The 16223-nt window shown below is 46.2% G+C and overlaps 1 protein-coding gene across 2 annotated transcripts; it reads left to right on the top strand.

Moving 5' to 3' along the window:
- The first annotated feature begins 1879 nt into the window (after nucleotides 1-1879).
- On the top strand, nucleotides 1880-10818 carry LOC144722044 (RNA-binding protein MEX3B-like). Of its 2 annotated transcripts, none has more exons than XM_078600123.1 (3): nucleotides 1880-1950; nucleotides 2768-3511; nucleotides 8046-10818. In XM_078600123.1, exons 2-3 carry the CDS (start codon nucleotides 2938-2940, stop codon nucleotides 9473-9475), a joined length of 2004 nt encoding a protein of 667 aa, XP_078456249.1. In that variant the 5' UTR covers nucleotides 1880-1950; nucleotides 2768-2937; the 3' UTR covers nucleotides 9476-10818. The 2 variants fall into 2 exon arrangements, with proteins under 2 accessions (XP_078456249.1, XP_078456248.1); XM_078600122.1 differs by lacking the exon at nucleotides 1880-1950 and adding an exon at nucleotides 1968-2149.
- Nucleotides 10819-16223: the final 5405 nt, after the last annotated feature.

The following is a 16223-nucleotide window of genomic DNA, read 5'->3' as shown; positions in this document are numbered from 1 at the left end:
TGGGTTCATTGAGCAGTGCGCTAACCACTAAACTCCCGCTCCCCAAAAGCACACAGCCACACACACACACACAAAAATCAACGGCCACATGGAGCACAAAATCAAAAGCTTCCCCCAGTTCGTTATATTTCACGCTCATTATTTTTACAGCTGTCAAACAAGCGCGCGTAATTCAATACCTCCCAGTTCCACCAGGGTGCTCATGCACTTGACATGCACAACGGGCTGACCTTGCTGATTGTATTTAATTCATCAGCCATCACGTAGTGGTTATCCAGTGCTGGATGAAGACCTTCTCAAGCAATCGGCGTCTATCGCTAATGCCATGCGATGTGGTAGTTAATACTTATCGGAGTCAACCATGGTACCTGCTCGCGAGCGGATTTCATCGCTCCATCTCCGCGTTGGATGGCCTCTCGCGAGAGGTTCCATCCGCCGTCATTCTTGACCATCAGCCACAATCCCGAGTAGCAACTTTGTCTCGCCCATGCCCAATTTAATTTAATTTAATTTCCTTCAGTCATAATTGTCGTTAATCTGCATGTGCTCTATAATCTACGTTGTCTAATCCACGTCTCGCATGGATTACGCATATCAATTAAATGTAAGGAACGTGTCTCTCCTCCCTCTCCATGCTTTTTTTGGTACTTTTCAGCTTTTGTTCCATTTTTTTGGTTTAATTTCCATGTTTCTGGTCATATTATCGAGTATGCGTTTAATTAAAATAAAAGTTATTCCGTGTTTAAAACAGTGCCCAATTAAGATGCCGTGTTGGCAGTCTGCACAAGTACAGATGAATATTAATTAAAAAGATCCCCTTTATCAAATTTGCAATTAGCACTGCCTTGCAAAAGTATACTTAGAGCCCAAAGTTTCTGGTAATAGCCCATTTTTCTTCAGAGCAGGCATACAATTTAAAGATCTGACAGTGGTAGATCACACTTTGCACTCTCCAGGATGTTACCTTGAAAACATTGGGAGATTTCACGTTGAACTATGAAGGATATTTTGAATTGTGTTGTGCAGTGTCACATTAGCAGATACGACATCAGGTACAGAAGTAAACACACCATCAATAAAAACAAGATTCACTGATTTAAAACAAAAACACGTATCAATTTCGGACTGCAGAGCTGCGAATGTCAGCTTAAAATGAAATGCATATCTAGTGATTTTTTTTTATTATTTATGAAAAAGGGTGAGTGCCCGAAACGTCACCAATTAAAACCCAATATTTCTCCTTTTATGGCAGCGTGTTAATGACGCTCACGTTGAGCATTTTTCGTGTAATTGTTCACCATTGCCAAAGCAGTATCACAATTCAAGTTATTTTCCCCCCATTTTAAGAACCGTGCGAGAAAGCTTCAGTTTGGAGATGCGAACTCATCAGCTGACCGCTTGACGGCTACAACGCACAGAGGAGCCCCACGTGTCCGCCCCCCCTCTCCCCGTAACCCCGCCTCTACCCACCCACGTAACCCCGCCCCCTCCTCCACCGTAAACCCCGCCCACCTAATTAACATTCGCGACAACACGCGCGCGCCCTCCAATCTTAACGCGCGCTTTTCACGCGTGACGTCACACGCGCCTTGCGGGAGTGGGGGGGGGAGAGCCTGTTAAGACGATGGGCGGTGTTTGTGGTAGGAGGGAGGGGGTGGGGCGGAAGTGGCGCGCGCGTGACGTGCGTCTCCGCACACCCCCCCCCCACCCATAGCCGCGCGCACTAACGACGTCGCGCGCGCTCGACGGCCGTCGCGACCAATGGGGGAGAAGCGGGTGGCGCTCTTCGACCACCGCGCCCCTCCCCCCGGGGCGAGGGGGGGGGCGGGGTCTTCGCGCCGGTGACGTCACAAAGCGCAGTTGGCGGGGCGCGCGCGCGGCGTGTGCACCGCTTTTGTTCTGCTCGCCGCCTCCGCCGCGCGCGCGCGCGCTCCCGAACATCAAACTCTGGTTGTTGTTGTTATTATTATTGATTACAATTTACAGTGTTAAATTATTGTTTTTTTTTAATTAGCGTCTTTATTATTATATTTTTTTTTGGGGGGGGAGGGGGTTACGTGTGATTATTATTATTAGCGTTTTTTTTTTAAGGAAGATTCGTCCGCAAGCCGCGGGGCTCTATGTTTACATCTCGTACCACGCAAATCTGGTATATTGATAATGATACAGTGCAGACCCGCATTCATTGTTGTTGGTGGCAGTGCCGATAATGTTATTATTTTGAGTAAATGGACTCGCTTTTTAATTCTGATGTCTGCGCCTTGTGTCAACCCTCTTCCTCTCTCTGTCCTCCTTCCAACCACTACCAAACTTTAACCCTTCGTTAATAAAACTCACATAATACAAAATACACGCGCATACGTAAACACGCGTAATGTACATTCACATACACGCACGCACGATAAACACGAACACTTCACATACAATACACACATATACAAATAAACACGTATAATACGCTGACAATACACGGTCAAACGTACTTCGCATACCATCTACTTAAACAATGCATGCACTCTGTATGCTCTATACACCGCTGACTCACTGACTGACATACACTAATCACATGCATATACAATGGCATACACACACTTTGACATATACACACTGACACACTTTGACACACACTGATACACATTGACACACACTGACACACAAACTAACACACACACTTTCACACACACTGACACACAAACTAACACACACACACTTTCACACACATTGACACACGCACTGACACACTGACACACACTAACACACGCTACAGATGTATCGCGACAGGCGATCACACGCACCGCCTCCCCTAGCAGCCGTGGTCGCCAGGAATCGCCTCCTCCACCATCCCCACGACCACCACCACCACCAGCACCACCACCACCACCAGCCTCACCACCACCACCCTCACGACCACCACGACCACCACCACCCCTCGGCGTCATGCCGAGCTCGCTTTTCGCAGACATGGACCAGCGAGGCGGCGGCGGCAGCAGCAGCAGCAGCGGCGGCAGCAGCAGCGATGAGCTGGGCGTGGGTGGAGGAGGAGGAGGTGGAGGAGGAGGTGGTGGTGGTGGAGTCGCCCATCGCCACCTCCACCCCGAGTCGTCGTTTGACGACCGCCGGGCGTTGCAGATCGCCCTGGACCAGCTGACTCTGCTGGGGCTGGACGGAGTCCCGGGACCAACTCCTGGGCCAGTGGTGGTTCCATCATCAGCAGCAGCTGTAGCAGCAGCAGCTGGTGACAGCAGCAGCAGCAGCAACGGTGGTGGTGGTGGGGAAGATGCAGAGATGGAAGATGATGAGGATGATGAGGGCCATCATCATCAGTCTGTGAGCCACGCCGCGCTGCTGCTGTTTGGAGGAGGAGGTGGAGGAGGAGGTCTGGGAGGGGTCCTGGACGCCAACTCTGTCTCCTCCTGCTGTAGCAGCAGCAGCAGCAAGCGCGGCCACAACTCCACCGAGTGCGTCGCCGTGCCCAGCTCGGAGCACGTCGCGGAGATCGTGGGCAGGCAGGGTGAGAGGGGGCACTTGCTCGGGGTGGGGGCTTTGTTGTTGTGGTGGTGGTGGTGGTTGGTGGTGGTGGTTGTGGTGGTTGTTGTTGGTGGTTGTGGGTGGTGGTTGATGGTGGTGGTTGTTGTTGGTGGTTGTTGTGGGTGGTGGTTGATGGTGGTGGTTGTTGGTGGTGGTTGATGTTGGTGGTGGTTGTTGTTGTTGGTGGTGGTTGTTGATGTTGGTTGTTGATGGTGGTGGTGTCTGGGCTGCACGCACGCTTCTTGCACTGTACTCATTGACACACTTACACAGACCACACTGTACGTGTACACACTTACACAGACCACACTGCACGTGTACACACTTACACAGCACACTGCACGTGTACACACTTACACAGCACACTGCACGTGTACACACTTACACAGCACACTGCACGTGTACACACTTACATAGACCACACTGCACGTGTACACACTTACACAGCACACTGCACGAGTACACACTTACACAGAGCACACTGCACGTGTACACACTTACATAGACCACACTGCACGTGTACACACTTACACAGCACACTGCACGAGTACACACTTACATAGACCACACTGCACGTGTACACACTTACACAGCACACTGCACGTGTACACACTTACACAGCACACTGCACGTGTACACACTTACACAGAGCACACTGCACGTGTACACACTTACATAGACCACACTGCACGTGTACACACTTACACAGAGCACACTGCACGTGTACACACTTACACAGCACACTGCACGTGTACACACTTACACAGCACACTGCACGTGTACACACTTACACAGAGCACACTGCACGTGTACACACTTACATAGACCACACTGCACGTGTACACACTTACATAGACCACACTGCACGTGTACACACACAGACCACACTGCACGTGTACACACTTACACAGCACACTGCACGCGTACACACTTACACAGACCACACTGCACGTGTACACACTTACACAGACCACACTGCACGTGTACACACTTACACAGACCACACTGCACGTGTACACACTTACACAGACCACACTGCACGTGTACACACTTACACAGACCACACTGCACGTGTACACACTTACACAGACCACACTGCACGCGTACACACTTACACAGAACACACTGCACGTGTACACACTTACACAGACCGCACTGCACGTGTACACACTTACACAGACCACACTGCACGTGTACACACTTACACAGATCACACTGTACGTGGTCACACTCATATAGGCCACACTGCACGTGTACACACTTACACAGAACACACTGCACGTGTACACACTTACACAGAGCACACTGCACGTGTACACACTTACACAGAGCACACTGTACGTGTACACACTCATATAGACCACACTGCACGTGTAAACACTTACACATAGCACACTGCACGTGTACACACATAGAGCACACTGCACGTGTACACACTTACATAGACCACACTGCACGTGTACACACTTACAGACCACACTGCACGTGTACACACTTACACAGAACACACTGCACGTGTACACACTTACACAGAACACACTGCACGTGTACACACTTACATAGACCACACTGCACGTGTACACACTTACACAGACCACACTGCACGTGTACACACACAGCACACTGCACGTGTACACACTTTCATGTACACTGTACAAAGACAAAGATGCCAAGTGTAGCCTTGGCCAGACTGTTGGGGCAAGTGCTGTTAGCAGTGACGATGTTTACTACACACCGCACCAGGTACTCGTTTTTTAGGCTGAGTCAACCTAGGGGATGCCCAGGACCGGTTAAGATATTCGTCACACTGTACTCGCATATTTAACACACGTACACGTACATGCTACACACACACACATCACACGTTATAGATATATACATATTTACCGATTGATACATTACACACATTCACATAGACTACACACATTTACACACTTTATTACATTAGCATATATTGATTGATGTACTGTACTGTATACATTTACACCCACACATACGCTCTTTGACATCTACAGGAGTGTACATGTACACACTTATACACATCCTAACGTACACAGTATACACACACTCGCTGATGCATACATTCAGTGCATCCATAGATGCATGTGCAGTACACGTGTAAACGTGCTTATACATACGCACAGGCGTACACATTGACACGGCTACATTCAGAGTAACAGGAATCATTCTAACGTACTGTAAACATACAGTAGTGCACTGTACACGCACGTGCGCGCACTCCGCCCACTGTACGTGGGGCACAGGTAGAAACACCGCACGTGTCTTCCTGTCACGACGTTCACACGTGGCACAGTGTACTTGGTCTTCAACCACGCCCGGCCGCCTTTGTCTCCCCAGTGGCGATGTTTACGCCCGGCACCAGCTACTCGTTTGAGGCCGAGACGACCTAGGGGATGGTCCTGTTAACCGGTTAAGACAATCGTATGTGAATGTATACACGTGCATTAATACACACACACACGCACGTGTAGCTAGCCACGCATTGTTAAAGTCTTCAGACGTTCTTCATGTGCAGATGTCAACGTGCATACTTTCACCACGAGTAGACACAGAGAGACATTGATACATTCACGTACATCGATCGTGTATATATTGCTAAGTTCATACACGCGCATCATTCATTCCGTCGGCCTTATACAGGACAGTTGCTGTTAGCGAGCATCTGTTAAGGACAGCGTGGTCACAATACCAACAAGCACATGTGTACATACACCGAGACAATTCACGTGAACGGCGCGGTGGCTGACTATGATGTTGACATGCACATTATCACATAATGACACCACCAGCGGCAATTTGTACCTGATCCTAAACCCGTACCTATGGATCGATTCAGCCCAAAATTATGTAAACATCAGCTCCGGTGCTAGTATCACTACATCCAGTTCTGTTCGCAGCCAGCCTTAATAGATGCTCGCTAACAGCGCTTTCGCCAACAGTAACAGCCCCTACGGTAGAAGACTGTGTATACGGCTGTGGCTTGGATGAATGGCCAAGGGTTAGATGTCTCGCCTGGAGAGATGTTGCAGTGGTTTACTGTATTGTGTGTGTGGTGCGTGCAAATATATATACCCAGTTACAGTGTGTGTGCACAAATCATGCATGTGCAGCAATATGACTTGTCTTGTGGTCATGTACACATTGGTCATGAACACAATAGTTCGGTGGAGACGTTCCAAGTTAGTGTTTCATGTTTAGCAATGCGCTGTGTATTGTTACCCACATATGTGAGAAACGTGCAGTACATGACATACGACACATTATGTATGCTGTGTATATAAGTGTCTGTGTAAAACCATACATTGCACGCCTATATTGTTCTGTGTTTACGTATACTGTGCATTAGTTCGTGTGTATTGTGGCCTTTGGTGTTGTGCAGTGCATCGGGGTTATATTGTATGCATGCTGCACTGCTTTGCGTGGATATGAGTGCATGGAAATGAATGATTATCAGCCATTGATTATCCACTGCTGGATGATCGTCGGCCGACCCACCTCGTTGGCATCCTTTATGCTCCGTTGATGCCCCAACATGCTTTCGTTGGCTTCTCTGTGCTGTGAAGGGCCATTGAATCGTCACCTATTATGGTTTTTTTAAAGGCAGTATTATTGAAGAATGTGTTGAGTTTTATCATTCAATAGAGCTGGGATAAATAATAAGAGTTGGAGATGACACTTTATACCATGGGGCCTGATGAAAGTTACATTTGTCTGCTACCCAACTGCTACTGTTAGATACCGATATGCCAATTCAAAAACTGGTCATCAGAAAAAAAAATGTAATTCTCATCAGACTCCATAGTGTAAAGTGCAATCTCCCTTTCTTATTATCCACTGTATCTCTCCGGTCTCTGTGTGATATGAAGAAGGTCCATTGCCCAAAACATTGTTAAACATTTTTTTACCTAAAGCCACTGTTATTGACGAATGCGTTGAGTCGTCATGAAGACAGTCATACTTCGTGGGTTTAAATGCTCAAGTGATGACCTGGTAGGAGATCTACATGGGCCAAATTTGCTGCAGGGCGGTACTTGCCATATGGAGGATGATGAGTAATGCTCGTGGTGTCACCTTCCCGCAGAATGTTTTTTTCCATCTCCAAAGAAACGCCTTCTTGTGTCGCCCGCCGTGATGCTCCGAAACGCGAGCCCTTTGTGTTGTGGTTGGAACCCGCGTGTCTCTTTGTGCATGTTACGCGTGGGGAGGGGAGTGGGTGGAGGAGCGAGTTCGCCCTTGCTGGGCCAGGGACCCTCCTCCCTTGGGGCGGCGACTGCCTGTGCTTCCCGCCTCCCCAGCTCCTGCTAGCCCCTTGTGTTCGACCCATTGGAGTGCACGTTTTATTTACCCCTCTAGCCACTTAGCCACGCGTGCCCATTTGCGCGTGTTGGCTTTGGCGATGGGCCCACCGTCGGATTTGCAATTCTGCCAGTTAACTCGTGTGTCATTTTCCCCACCATTTGTCCGTCACTAATTAAGACTGAACCGTGTCCGTGCAGGTTGCAAGATTAAGGCGCTTCGGGCGAAGACCAACACGTACATCAAGACCCCCGTGCGAGGCGAGGAGCCGGTGTTCGTGATCACGGGGCGTCAGGAGGACGTGGCCATGGCCAAACGAGAAATTCTCTCGGCCGCCGAACATTTCTCGGTCATCCGTGCCTCGCGCAACAAGCCCGGGGCCCTGGGATTGCCCAGCGGGGGACCCGTGCCAGGCCCCCCGCCCCCCGTGCCAGGCCAGACCACCATCCAGGTGCGCGTGCCTTACCGCGTCGTGGGCCTGGTGGTGGGGCCCAAGGGCGCCACGATCAAGCGCATCCAGCAGGGTACGCACACGTACATCGTGACGCCGAGCCGAGACAAGGAGCCCGTGTTCGAGGTGACGGGCATGCCCGAGAACGTGGACCGCGCGCGCGAGGAGATCGAGGCGCACATCGCCCTACGCACAGGCGGCCTCATCGAGTTCAACGACGAAAACGACTTCCACGTGAACGGCACCGACGTCGGCTTCGACAACGGCGGCAACGGCGGCGGCTACCAACCCGGCAGCCTGTGGATCCGCCCGCCGCGCAAGCCATTCTCCACTAACCGCAACGACAGCTCCAGCTCGCTGGGCAGCGGTGGCGGCTCCACCAGCGACTCGCACCTCGGCGGAGGGAGCGGTGGCAGCGGTGGCAGCGGCTGCAGCGGCGGCAGCGGCGGCAGCAGCGGCGGCGGCGGAAGCAGCAGCAGCAACGGTGGCCGCTACAGTGCCGACTTCAGCCCGACGAGCCCGTTCGGCAGCAGCGGGGCCTTTGGATTCGGAGACTCGCTCACATCGCTCAGTTCCGAAGAGCTGCTCATCGAGTCGTCGTCTGGCACGTTGGAGGCAGGCCCCACGGCCCTCCTCTGGGCCCACTTTGAGCGCACCAACCCGCTCGCGGTGCTGGGCAGCCTTCCCGGCCATTTGCACGGGCAAGGCGGCGGCGGCGGGGCCGCAGGGCTCAGGGGCCGGCACTCGGTCGCGGCCATCATCACCAACGGGAGCCGCCTGTCTCCCACCTTCGGCACGGATAACGGCCCGCTGCTGGACCACCCGCTGGCGCGGCGCGCGCGCAGCGACCCGCTCACGCAGGGCTTGCCCAAGTACGGGCTGAGCCCGCCCGAGCTGGCCGACAGCTGCGGCAGCGGCAACGAGAGCGACGGCAGCCTGGGCTCCGGCTTTGGCGGCACTGCCTCGGGCTCCCCGGACGAGATGGCCGACGTGGGCGAGGGCCGGGTGGCCCGCGACTGCGCGGTGTGCCGGGAGAGCGCGGTGACGGCCGCCCTCGTGCCCTGCGGCCACAATCTGTTCTGCATGGAGTGTGCGAGCGGTATCTGTGAGAAGGGGGAGGAGCCCAGGTGCCCTGTGTGCCTCACCACCGTTACTCAGGCCATCCGCATATTCTCGTAATCGTAAGCCACTGATGTATAGCAGCACACAGCCACTGTGTCCCTTCAAGTACTCCTATGTACATCAAAGATAATGCTATGAAAATACAGGTCAGGTATAACCATACTGTATACTCTTTATATTATATATTCACACAGATAAATATATTTTTGTTTTTGACTTGAAGAATGGCAGTATATTTCTTATAATAAATGTTTACTATTTAGTACATTAATTTAATTTATGAGTTTTAAATTGGATTTACTTTTTTTTTTTATTTAGGGTGGCCTTTTGGCTTCTATGGCATGACACTGTTAACTCATTTTATTAACAAGCTCTACTGAATATCGACACAATTGCTGTTTATGCATCGCGGTTGACAGTATTGTATTAAATATTACATAAGAACATAATATACTCATCTATAGCATTTCACTTAGCATGTTTATAATGGTACACTGTATGTGATAAATTCCTCTATATTAATAGAACAAAGAATAACCAATGTGTAAGTATGCTTTTCTATGCTATTTCTATAACATAAAGTAGTGAATGAAAATCCATTGCACCAATATACTTTTCTTATTTGCTATTTTAGTATGTTTACCACGAGTTTATGTATATGTAGGTAAAGTTAATGAGTCTATACTTTATTAAACAGAAGTGAAAATATATTTTTATTTTCTGATACAGGCCTTTAACGGTATGTGGCCAAATACTAATATTATATTTGCAGATATGAGAATTAATGAGAATTGTATTGTTTTATTTTTCTGCCGTATTGATGTTCCGCCTAATATCTGGTGGGAGTTCGTTGTTTATTTCTAGAATTTTATTGCACTCAAAAAAAGTTGAAACAAAGTTTAAGCACATGGCGTAATGGTCCTTGTATGAATAGCCGTATTGAACTGTGGAAGATGTTTATGCCGACATGGAAAGTTAGTTTGATGGATAATAAATAAACTTGACCATTAACATATATGTTTATTGCTATTTCTGCTGTCTCAGACCATCAGTAGAACATGCCTAATTTTATTTTGATCTCAATGGCAAGGTAAATGGAATTGACAAAGGAATACATTGCTGTATGCCAATTTTTTTGTGACAATCTTGGAATGACTTAAGCTAAATGGATATTGAGACAATTTCATTTGTATGTGTGTTAAGAAGCTAATGGTCTACATCTGGTGATTAAAGAAGCTAAATAAGACTAATATTTAAAAAGACATGTATGTATTAGACCGTTAGTCAAGTTTAGGCAGTGACATTCTGCTAGGAATGGTAATTTTTTTCTAAATGTATTTTATATGTGTGTGTATGTATGTATTTTAATGTATTTTTTAAATAAAATATCATTTAAGTTATGCAAGCTCTGATGCAGACTTGTGAGCTTGGAGGAGTGTCTACGATATGTGTACACATTCATTATCAAAGCCACTAAGTCTTTGGGAAACTGCTTGTTAAACACTAACAATTGGCTTGCTGGAAAACTTTTTCAATAAGCATCAAGTTTGAAATTATCATTGTTGCACTTTTGAAATGATCATTGTTGCAAAAACATGTCTGATAAGTGCTCTTCATGTAATTTTACTAGTATAAAGGTAATAGGTAGATTTTAGACCATTGACAAAGATATATATTTATTTTACCCTATGCAAGCTTTGAAGAGCAATTCAACTGAAATGGAGTACTTGTGATTGAACTATCTTGACAAGAAAAAAAAATGGCATTTTGTGCAAATGAAAGCACTTTGCCGTAAGCACAATAGCGACAACATTTATGATTTTTTCAAATATGCTCACTCTAAAAACCGTCGCAGCAAAGGGTTTCCGAGATGTGTAGGTGGAATTTTCAAGGAAAAGGCACCCCGCAGTTCTCACAAAAACTCGTCACTGCTTCATGCAGGAACAAACTCGCACAACACAGAGGCATGGGTGGGAACAAATACACAAGGGCTGAAACCAATTGGATTCATGCACTGTCTGAAATAATTTCCGAGATCTACTTTCTCTTCCTTTTTAGAGGAAATGTATTATATATATGGTGGCTTGGCTTGTTTCAAGTGCATGCAAAGTAGTTTACACGTAATGGGAGCTGAACCACAATAATTCACCCCAGTGGTTTTATTGACCTTCACTTTTCAAGCGAAACGGCTCTACTTTTTTTTAACCATGCCTCTAGGAATGTCAGCTGGATTACGTTTAGGATATTTTTTGTTACACATATAGTGATTAAATGAAAATGGATTTGTACAAAAAAAAATCCTGCTAAAATAACAGGAAATGGATGAAAAGTTAATCGTGTAATTTATCCAGGAAGACGTTTAGTCGTCGACTCTTGGGATGTTGCTGCATTTGTATATTAATTACACTGGTCAACACACTTTTTCTGGCATAAGGTATTCCAACGGTTTTAAGGTAATTTTGGCGTGCTGATTCCAAATCTGGCATCAGTTTGTCTATCAGATCAAGTTTTTGAGATCAAATATTGCATTTTCACTAAAAACTGCAGAAGTAAAATATTAAAATAAATGTGGATATCTACATAAAATTATATTATAAACACACTATCCTAAAAATACAGCACCATTTTGGAACTAAAGCAGTCACTGACTCGCAACAACTTGCAATCATAAGTGACAGAGTTAATTTCGGGTAAAATCAATGAAAATGGGGTATGCCGATAGCATAAAATGAGATGTGATAGAGCAAATCTGAGATCAGATTTGGAATCAGCACCCTGAAATTAGTCTAAGACAGCTGCAAAAGTCCAGATCAGAAAAAATGTTTTTTTTTTGTTGACCAGTGTTATCTGTTGGGGTACAAAGAGGGGGCAGGGGGAGCTACCATTCTTGCAGACAATAAGATTTTGTCTGCAAGAAATAAGCGATCACTCGTGCTTCAGAGGTGCTTCTCCAGTATTCCATCTGCAAAATAAAAAAACACGTGAGCCCTGCACAAGAAAGGAAGCATGGGAGTTTACTATAAACAAAAAAATACAGCATCACCCAGCAAAAGGGGACATCAGCCCAGAATTTCTCAGCTTACCTTTGCTTTTTTGTCATGTCTGGGTCCATCACTGCAATTGTGATCATCTCGACTAGGGTCATACGAGTACTTCGAGATTTACATTTAAATGAGCATGTTTCAGCAGTGTCGGCAAAATATTGCACAAATTAATGTAATGGTAGTTGTTTAGATGCATTTGATCTTTTTGTTGGCTGTTTTAATTTGTAAATAACGAACTTGTTTTAAATGTGAAATTGATGTTTTCACACCACTTTTGTAGCCGTACAGTGAAAGTTTTAAAACTAGGCAACCGTTTTTATCCACAATGTCACAGCAAGGAATGAGAAAATATATTGAGGTATGCACGTATTCATTTCCACATTCGGGTTATACACCACAGCACTGTGGCAGGACAACTTACAAGGAATATTGCACATCAACTGACACATGATCGCGCAGAATAATTGGCTGCTTGCTAGTTTTTCATTTATTTAATGGGGAGCACTGGTGACATTACACCCTGATCTTAGAATACATTTTGTTTACTGTTGCTGGTGAGATCTGTAACAATAGCACAAGTTCTCAAAATTTCATACCAGACCTATGAAAACGAATTATGCAATTTGCTAAATTTATCTCCGGACAATCAAACAAAATCCATGCTACACTATGGGAACCTCATTTGCCAGTAAAAATATGATAATTGGTTCTTTACCCTTCTATCTGGCAACAAAACTGACACCTTTTTACAAGGAGTCATGTTTGCATAGACCGCAATACCTGCAGTCATAATACAAACAAAAGAACATAACTCTGATAATGTGCACTGTCCTTAAAGTTGATTGATCCACACCCGAGACAGCTTTCCTTAGAGCCTAGTCTCATATGGGTTGGACATTATCAGAGTTATGTTCTTTTGTTTGTATTATGACTGCAGGTATTGCGGTCTATGCAAACATGACTCCTTGTAAAAAGGTGTCAGTTTTGTTGCCAGATAGAAGGGTAAAGAACCAATTATCAAAATCCATGCTGTGACCTCTAAAAGTCCCATCAGCAACTGATGTGCTAATAAGTGGTAATCTTTTTGAACAGCATGCCCATTAAGACAATTTCCAATGATGTCACTGGCAGGTTGTCATTGTTGCTGGGTTTTGCCATGGCTTAGTTGGGTTCTTTTTATTAAGTGAAAGGATGTCCTGCTCAAATGTGCATTGGGACAGTGCTTGCGTCTTGTTTACAGCCCTGAGCCAATGATGGAAATTCCATATTCGTATTGCGGGAGCGAGTGAACCCATAGGGAAACCGCTGTTGACTTCTTCTTGGTTCTTTCGGTAAAGTCACGTAGAAGGGAAATAATAAAATAATAAAAATAAAACATAATAAAATACAATTCTCACGACGTTTCGGCCACAACGAAAGCAGCCGTCCTTAGGTGAAGAACAGGTCTGTTGGAAAGACAGCGTCTGAATGAACAGACAGACCTGTTCTTCACCTGAGGACGGCTGCTTGCGTTGTGGCCGAAACGTCGTGAGAATTGTATTTTATTATGTTTTATTTTTATTATTTTATTATTTCTCTTCTACGTGACTTTACCGAAAGAACCAAGAAGATGAATCCCTGCAGTCACGAAAGAAGCTTTAAATCGAAATTTTATTATGTTTAATTTTTTTTAATTTTATTATTTCTCTTCTACGTGACTTTACCGAAAGAACCAAGAAGATGAATCCCTGCTGCAGTCACGAAAGCTTTACATCGCTGTCGACTTCCCCACGAGGCTGAGTGCTCCCTTTATCAACCCTGGATTCTGGAGTAAGTCAACCTCCAACCAGGATTTGAACTGGCAACTTTCGGATTGCAAACTGCTTGCTCTACTGCTGTGCCAGCTTAATAAGTTAAATTAATTGTTAAATTTGCCAAAGACTATTTAAACATGGTATGGAATATACAGTGGGCAGGGCATTAAGAACACCACTGGATTTACCCTTGGCCATTGTAAATCGTTTAGGGAAGTCCTCTTAGGGAAAAAATATTCAAGTTGGCCAGGGCGCACAAAGATGTGGCATGACCATAACCACACTCAGCAGCGTTGTTTTTCTGATATCGATATTTACATTGTGCACCAGATAGTCAAGGCTGAGATCATCTTGAGTATGGCAAAGCCAGGATCAAATTCCACTCATCCACTTTGGTGTATCAAGCCCAAGTTAGTGGGATTATAGCATTAAGCGTGCACCGCAGTATGCATACGCACATGGCATTACACAAACCAACTGCGTACATTCAAATGTCCTTAAGCGTGACCTGAAACTGAGAATTTGTTGACCAGACTATTCTAAAGAAAGTTTAAAAAACATCCGGAAAAGGAAGTAGCAGTAACTTAACACTGGAAAAATAAGTAGATTTATTCTGGACTTAAAAACGTCCTTATATCCTCCCAGTGGAAGGATGAGACTAAGTTTGTGTGAAATAAAATCTGGGTTTTTTAACCAAAAAATCCATTTCAGAGGGTTGTTCGTAGTAGGAACAGATTGAGAGCAGATTGCGATGAGTGGTGGGTTTATCTGTAAACCCTGGAAAGAGTGTGGCTTTGGTTGGGTAGGTAGAGGGTTAGGACTGACGACTGCTGATAAGGGCTTGGGGTATTACCAGCAAATTGCCCAGAAACCATACTCACACTGGGAAAATAAGACTTCATGAAGAAGAAAATCGTGTATTGTGGAGCTGTTTTGATTCATACATTTCTGCGGTGGGCTCTGAAACAGCATTGCTTGACATTGCCATTTAGTTCTCATGAAAGCAACCTTTTAGTTGGCTTTGGATGCGCCACTGAATGAAGACGACTTGATTATGATACTGGTACACAATCACAATGCGCTGTTAAGTAAAGCAAGTGGCCAAGGAAGTGGGGTTTAAGTGCTCTATTTAGGACATGACGCACTTTGTGACATTTATACCTGATAGAAAGTGGAGTGGCAGTTGGGGGAGGGGGGTTGTTTGAGCTGCTAAACCAATTTGTAATGAGCTACCTTTTTTATGTGCTCTAACAGCATTAGAAGGTGGCGTTTTTCGATTCTACTCGAGCACAAAGGACATGTGCTCGATGCCTGCAATGGAGGCGGGGTGAGTGGGTTTGTGAGAGGAGGGGGGAGGGGCATATTCCTCTGGGAAATTCTAAATAATGACATTCTAAGAGTTTTGTTTTTGCACGGATTTTTTTTTTTACCCTGACAGCTGGCCGAAAAAACGGACAGTTGGCAACCCTAATTAAATGGATGAACATAGTTTGCATGATTTTATTTTCAATCTTATTCTTACAATTCATTGCTCTTATGTGTTGAAGTTGGCTGGAACGGCAGGGGGGAAATATATATTTAAGCTTACAACTTATGTCATCTGATCAAGTTGCATTTTATCAACCACAAATGCGTTGATGTCTGCTTGCTGAAGCAAAAATTTCACGTTAAAATACGACACGAGGTAATAAAAAAACATTCCTGCGGAGGGAGCTGGTAGGAACGTTGGGTTGCTCGGTCAATGGCCAGGGTCAACGGCGGCGTGGTGTATTCCGCAAATATGGCCGACTGTGAGGGCGGGCACAAGCCGGCGTGAGTAGGTTAAACGTTGAGTTTTATAAGGGCACCACGGGGTGACCAGCCCCTCCCCGCCCAGCCCCACCCCTCCCACCCCCCACCCAGCCCCACCCTCCCAACCCAGCCCCTCCCCACCCTCCCCACCCAGCACCTCCCCACCCTCCCCACCCA

This window comes from Lampetra planeri, chromosome 13 (genome assembly GCF_965212315.1).
Source record: "Lampetra planeri chromosome 13, kcLamPlan1.2.h2, whole genome shotgun sequence".
Classification (NCBI taxonomy): Eukaryota; Metazoa; Chordata; class Hyperoartia; order Petromyzontiformes; family Petromyzontidae; genus Lampetra; species Lampetra planeri.
This window is presented reverse-complemented; position numbering and strand designations above follow the sequence as displayed.

Bases quoted from the DNA above. Each gene is read 5' to 3' on its own strand.
- LOC144722044 (XM_078600123.1), top strand. From the start codon at position 2,938: ATGCCGAGCTCGCTTTTCGCAGACATGGACCAGCGAGGCGGCGGCGGC. The intron at 3,512-8,045 runs GTGAGAGGGGGC...GTGTCCGTGCAG, and splicing joins GGAGATCGTGGGCAGGCAGG to GTTGCAAGATTAAGGCGCTT.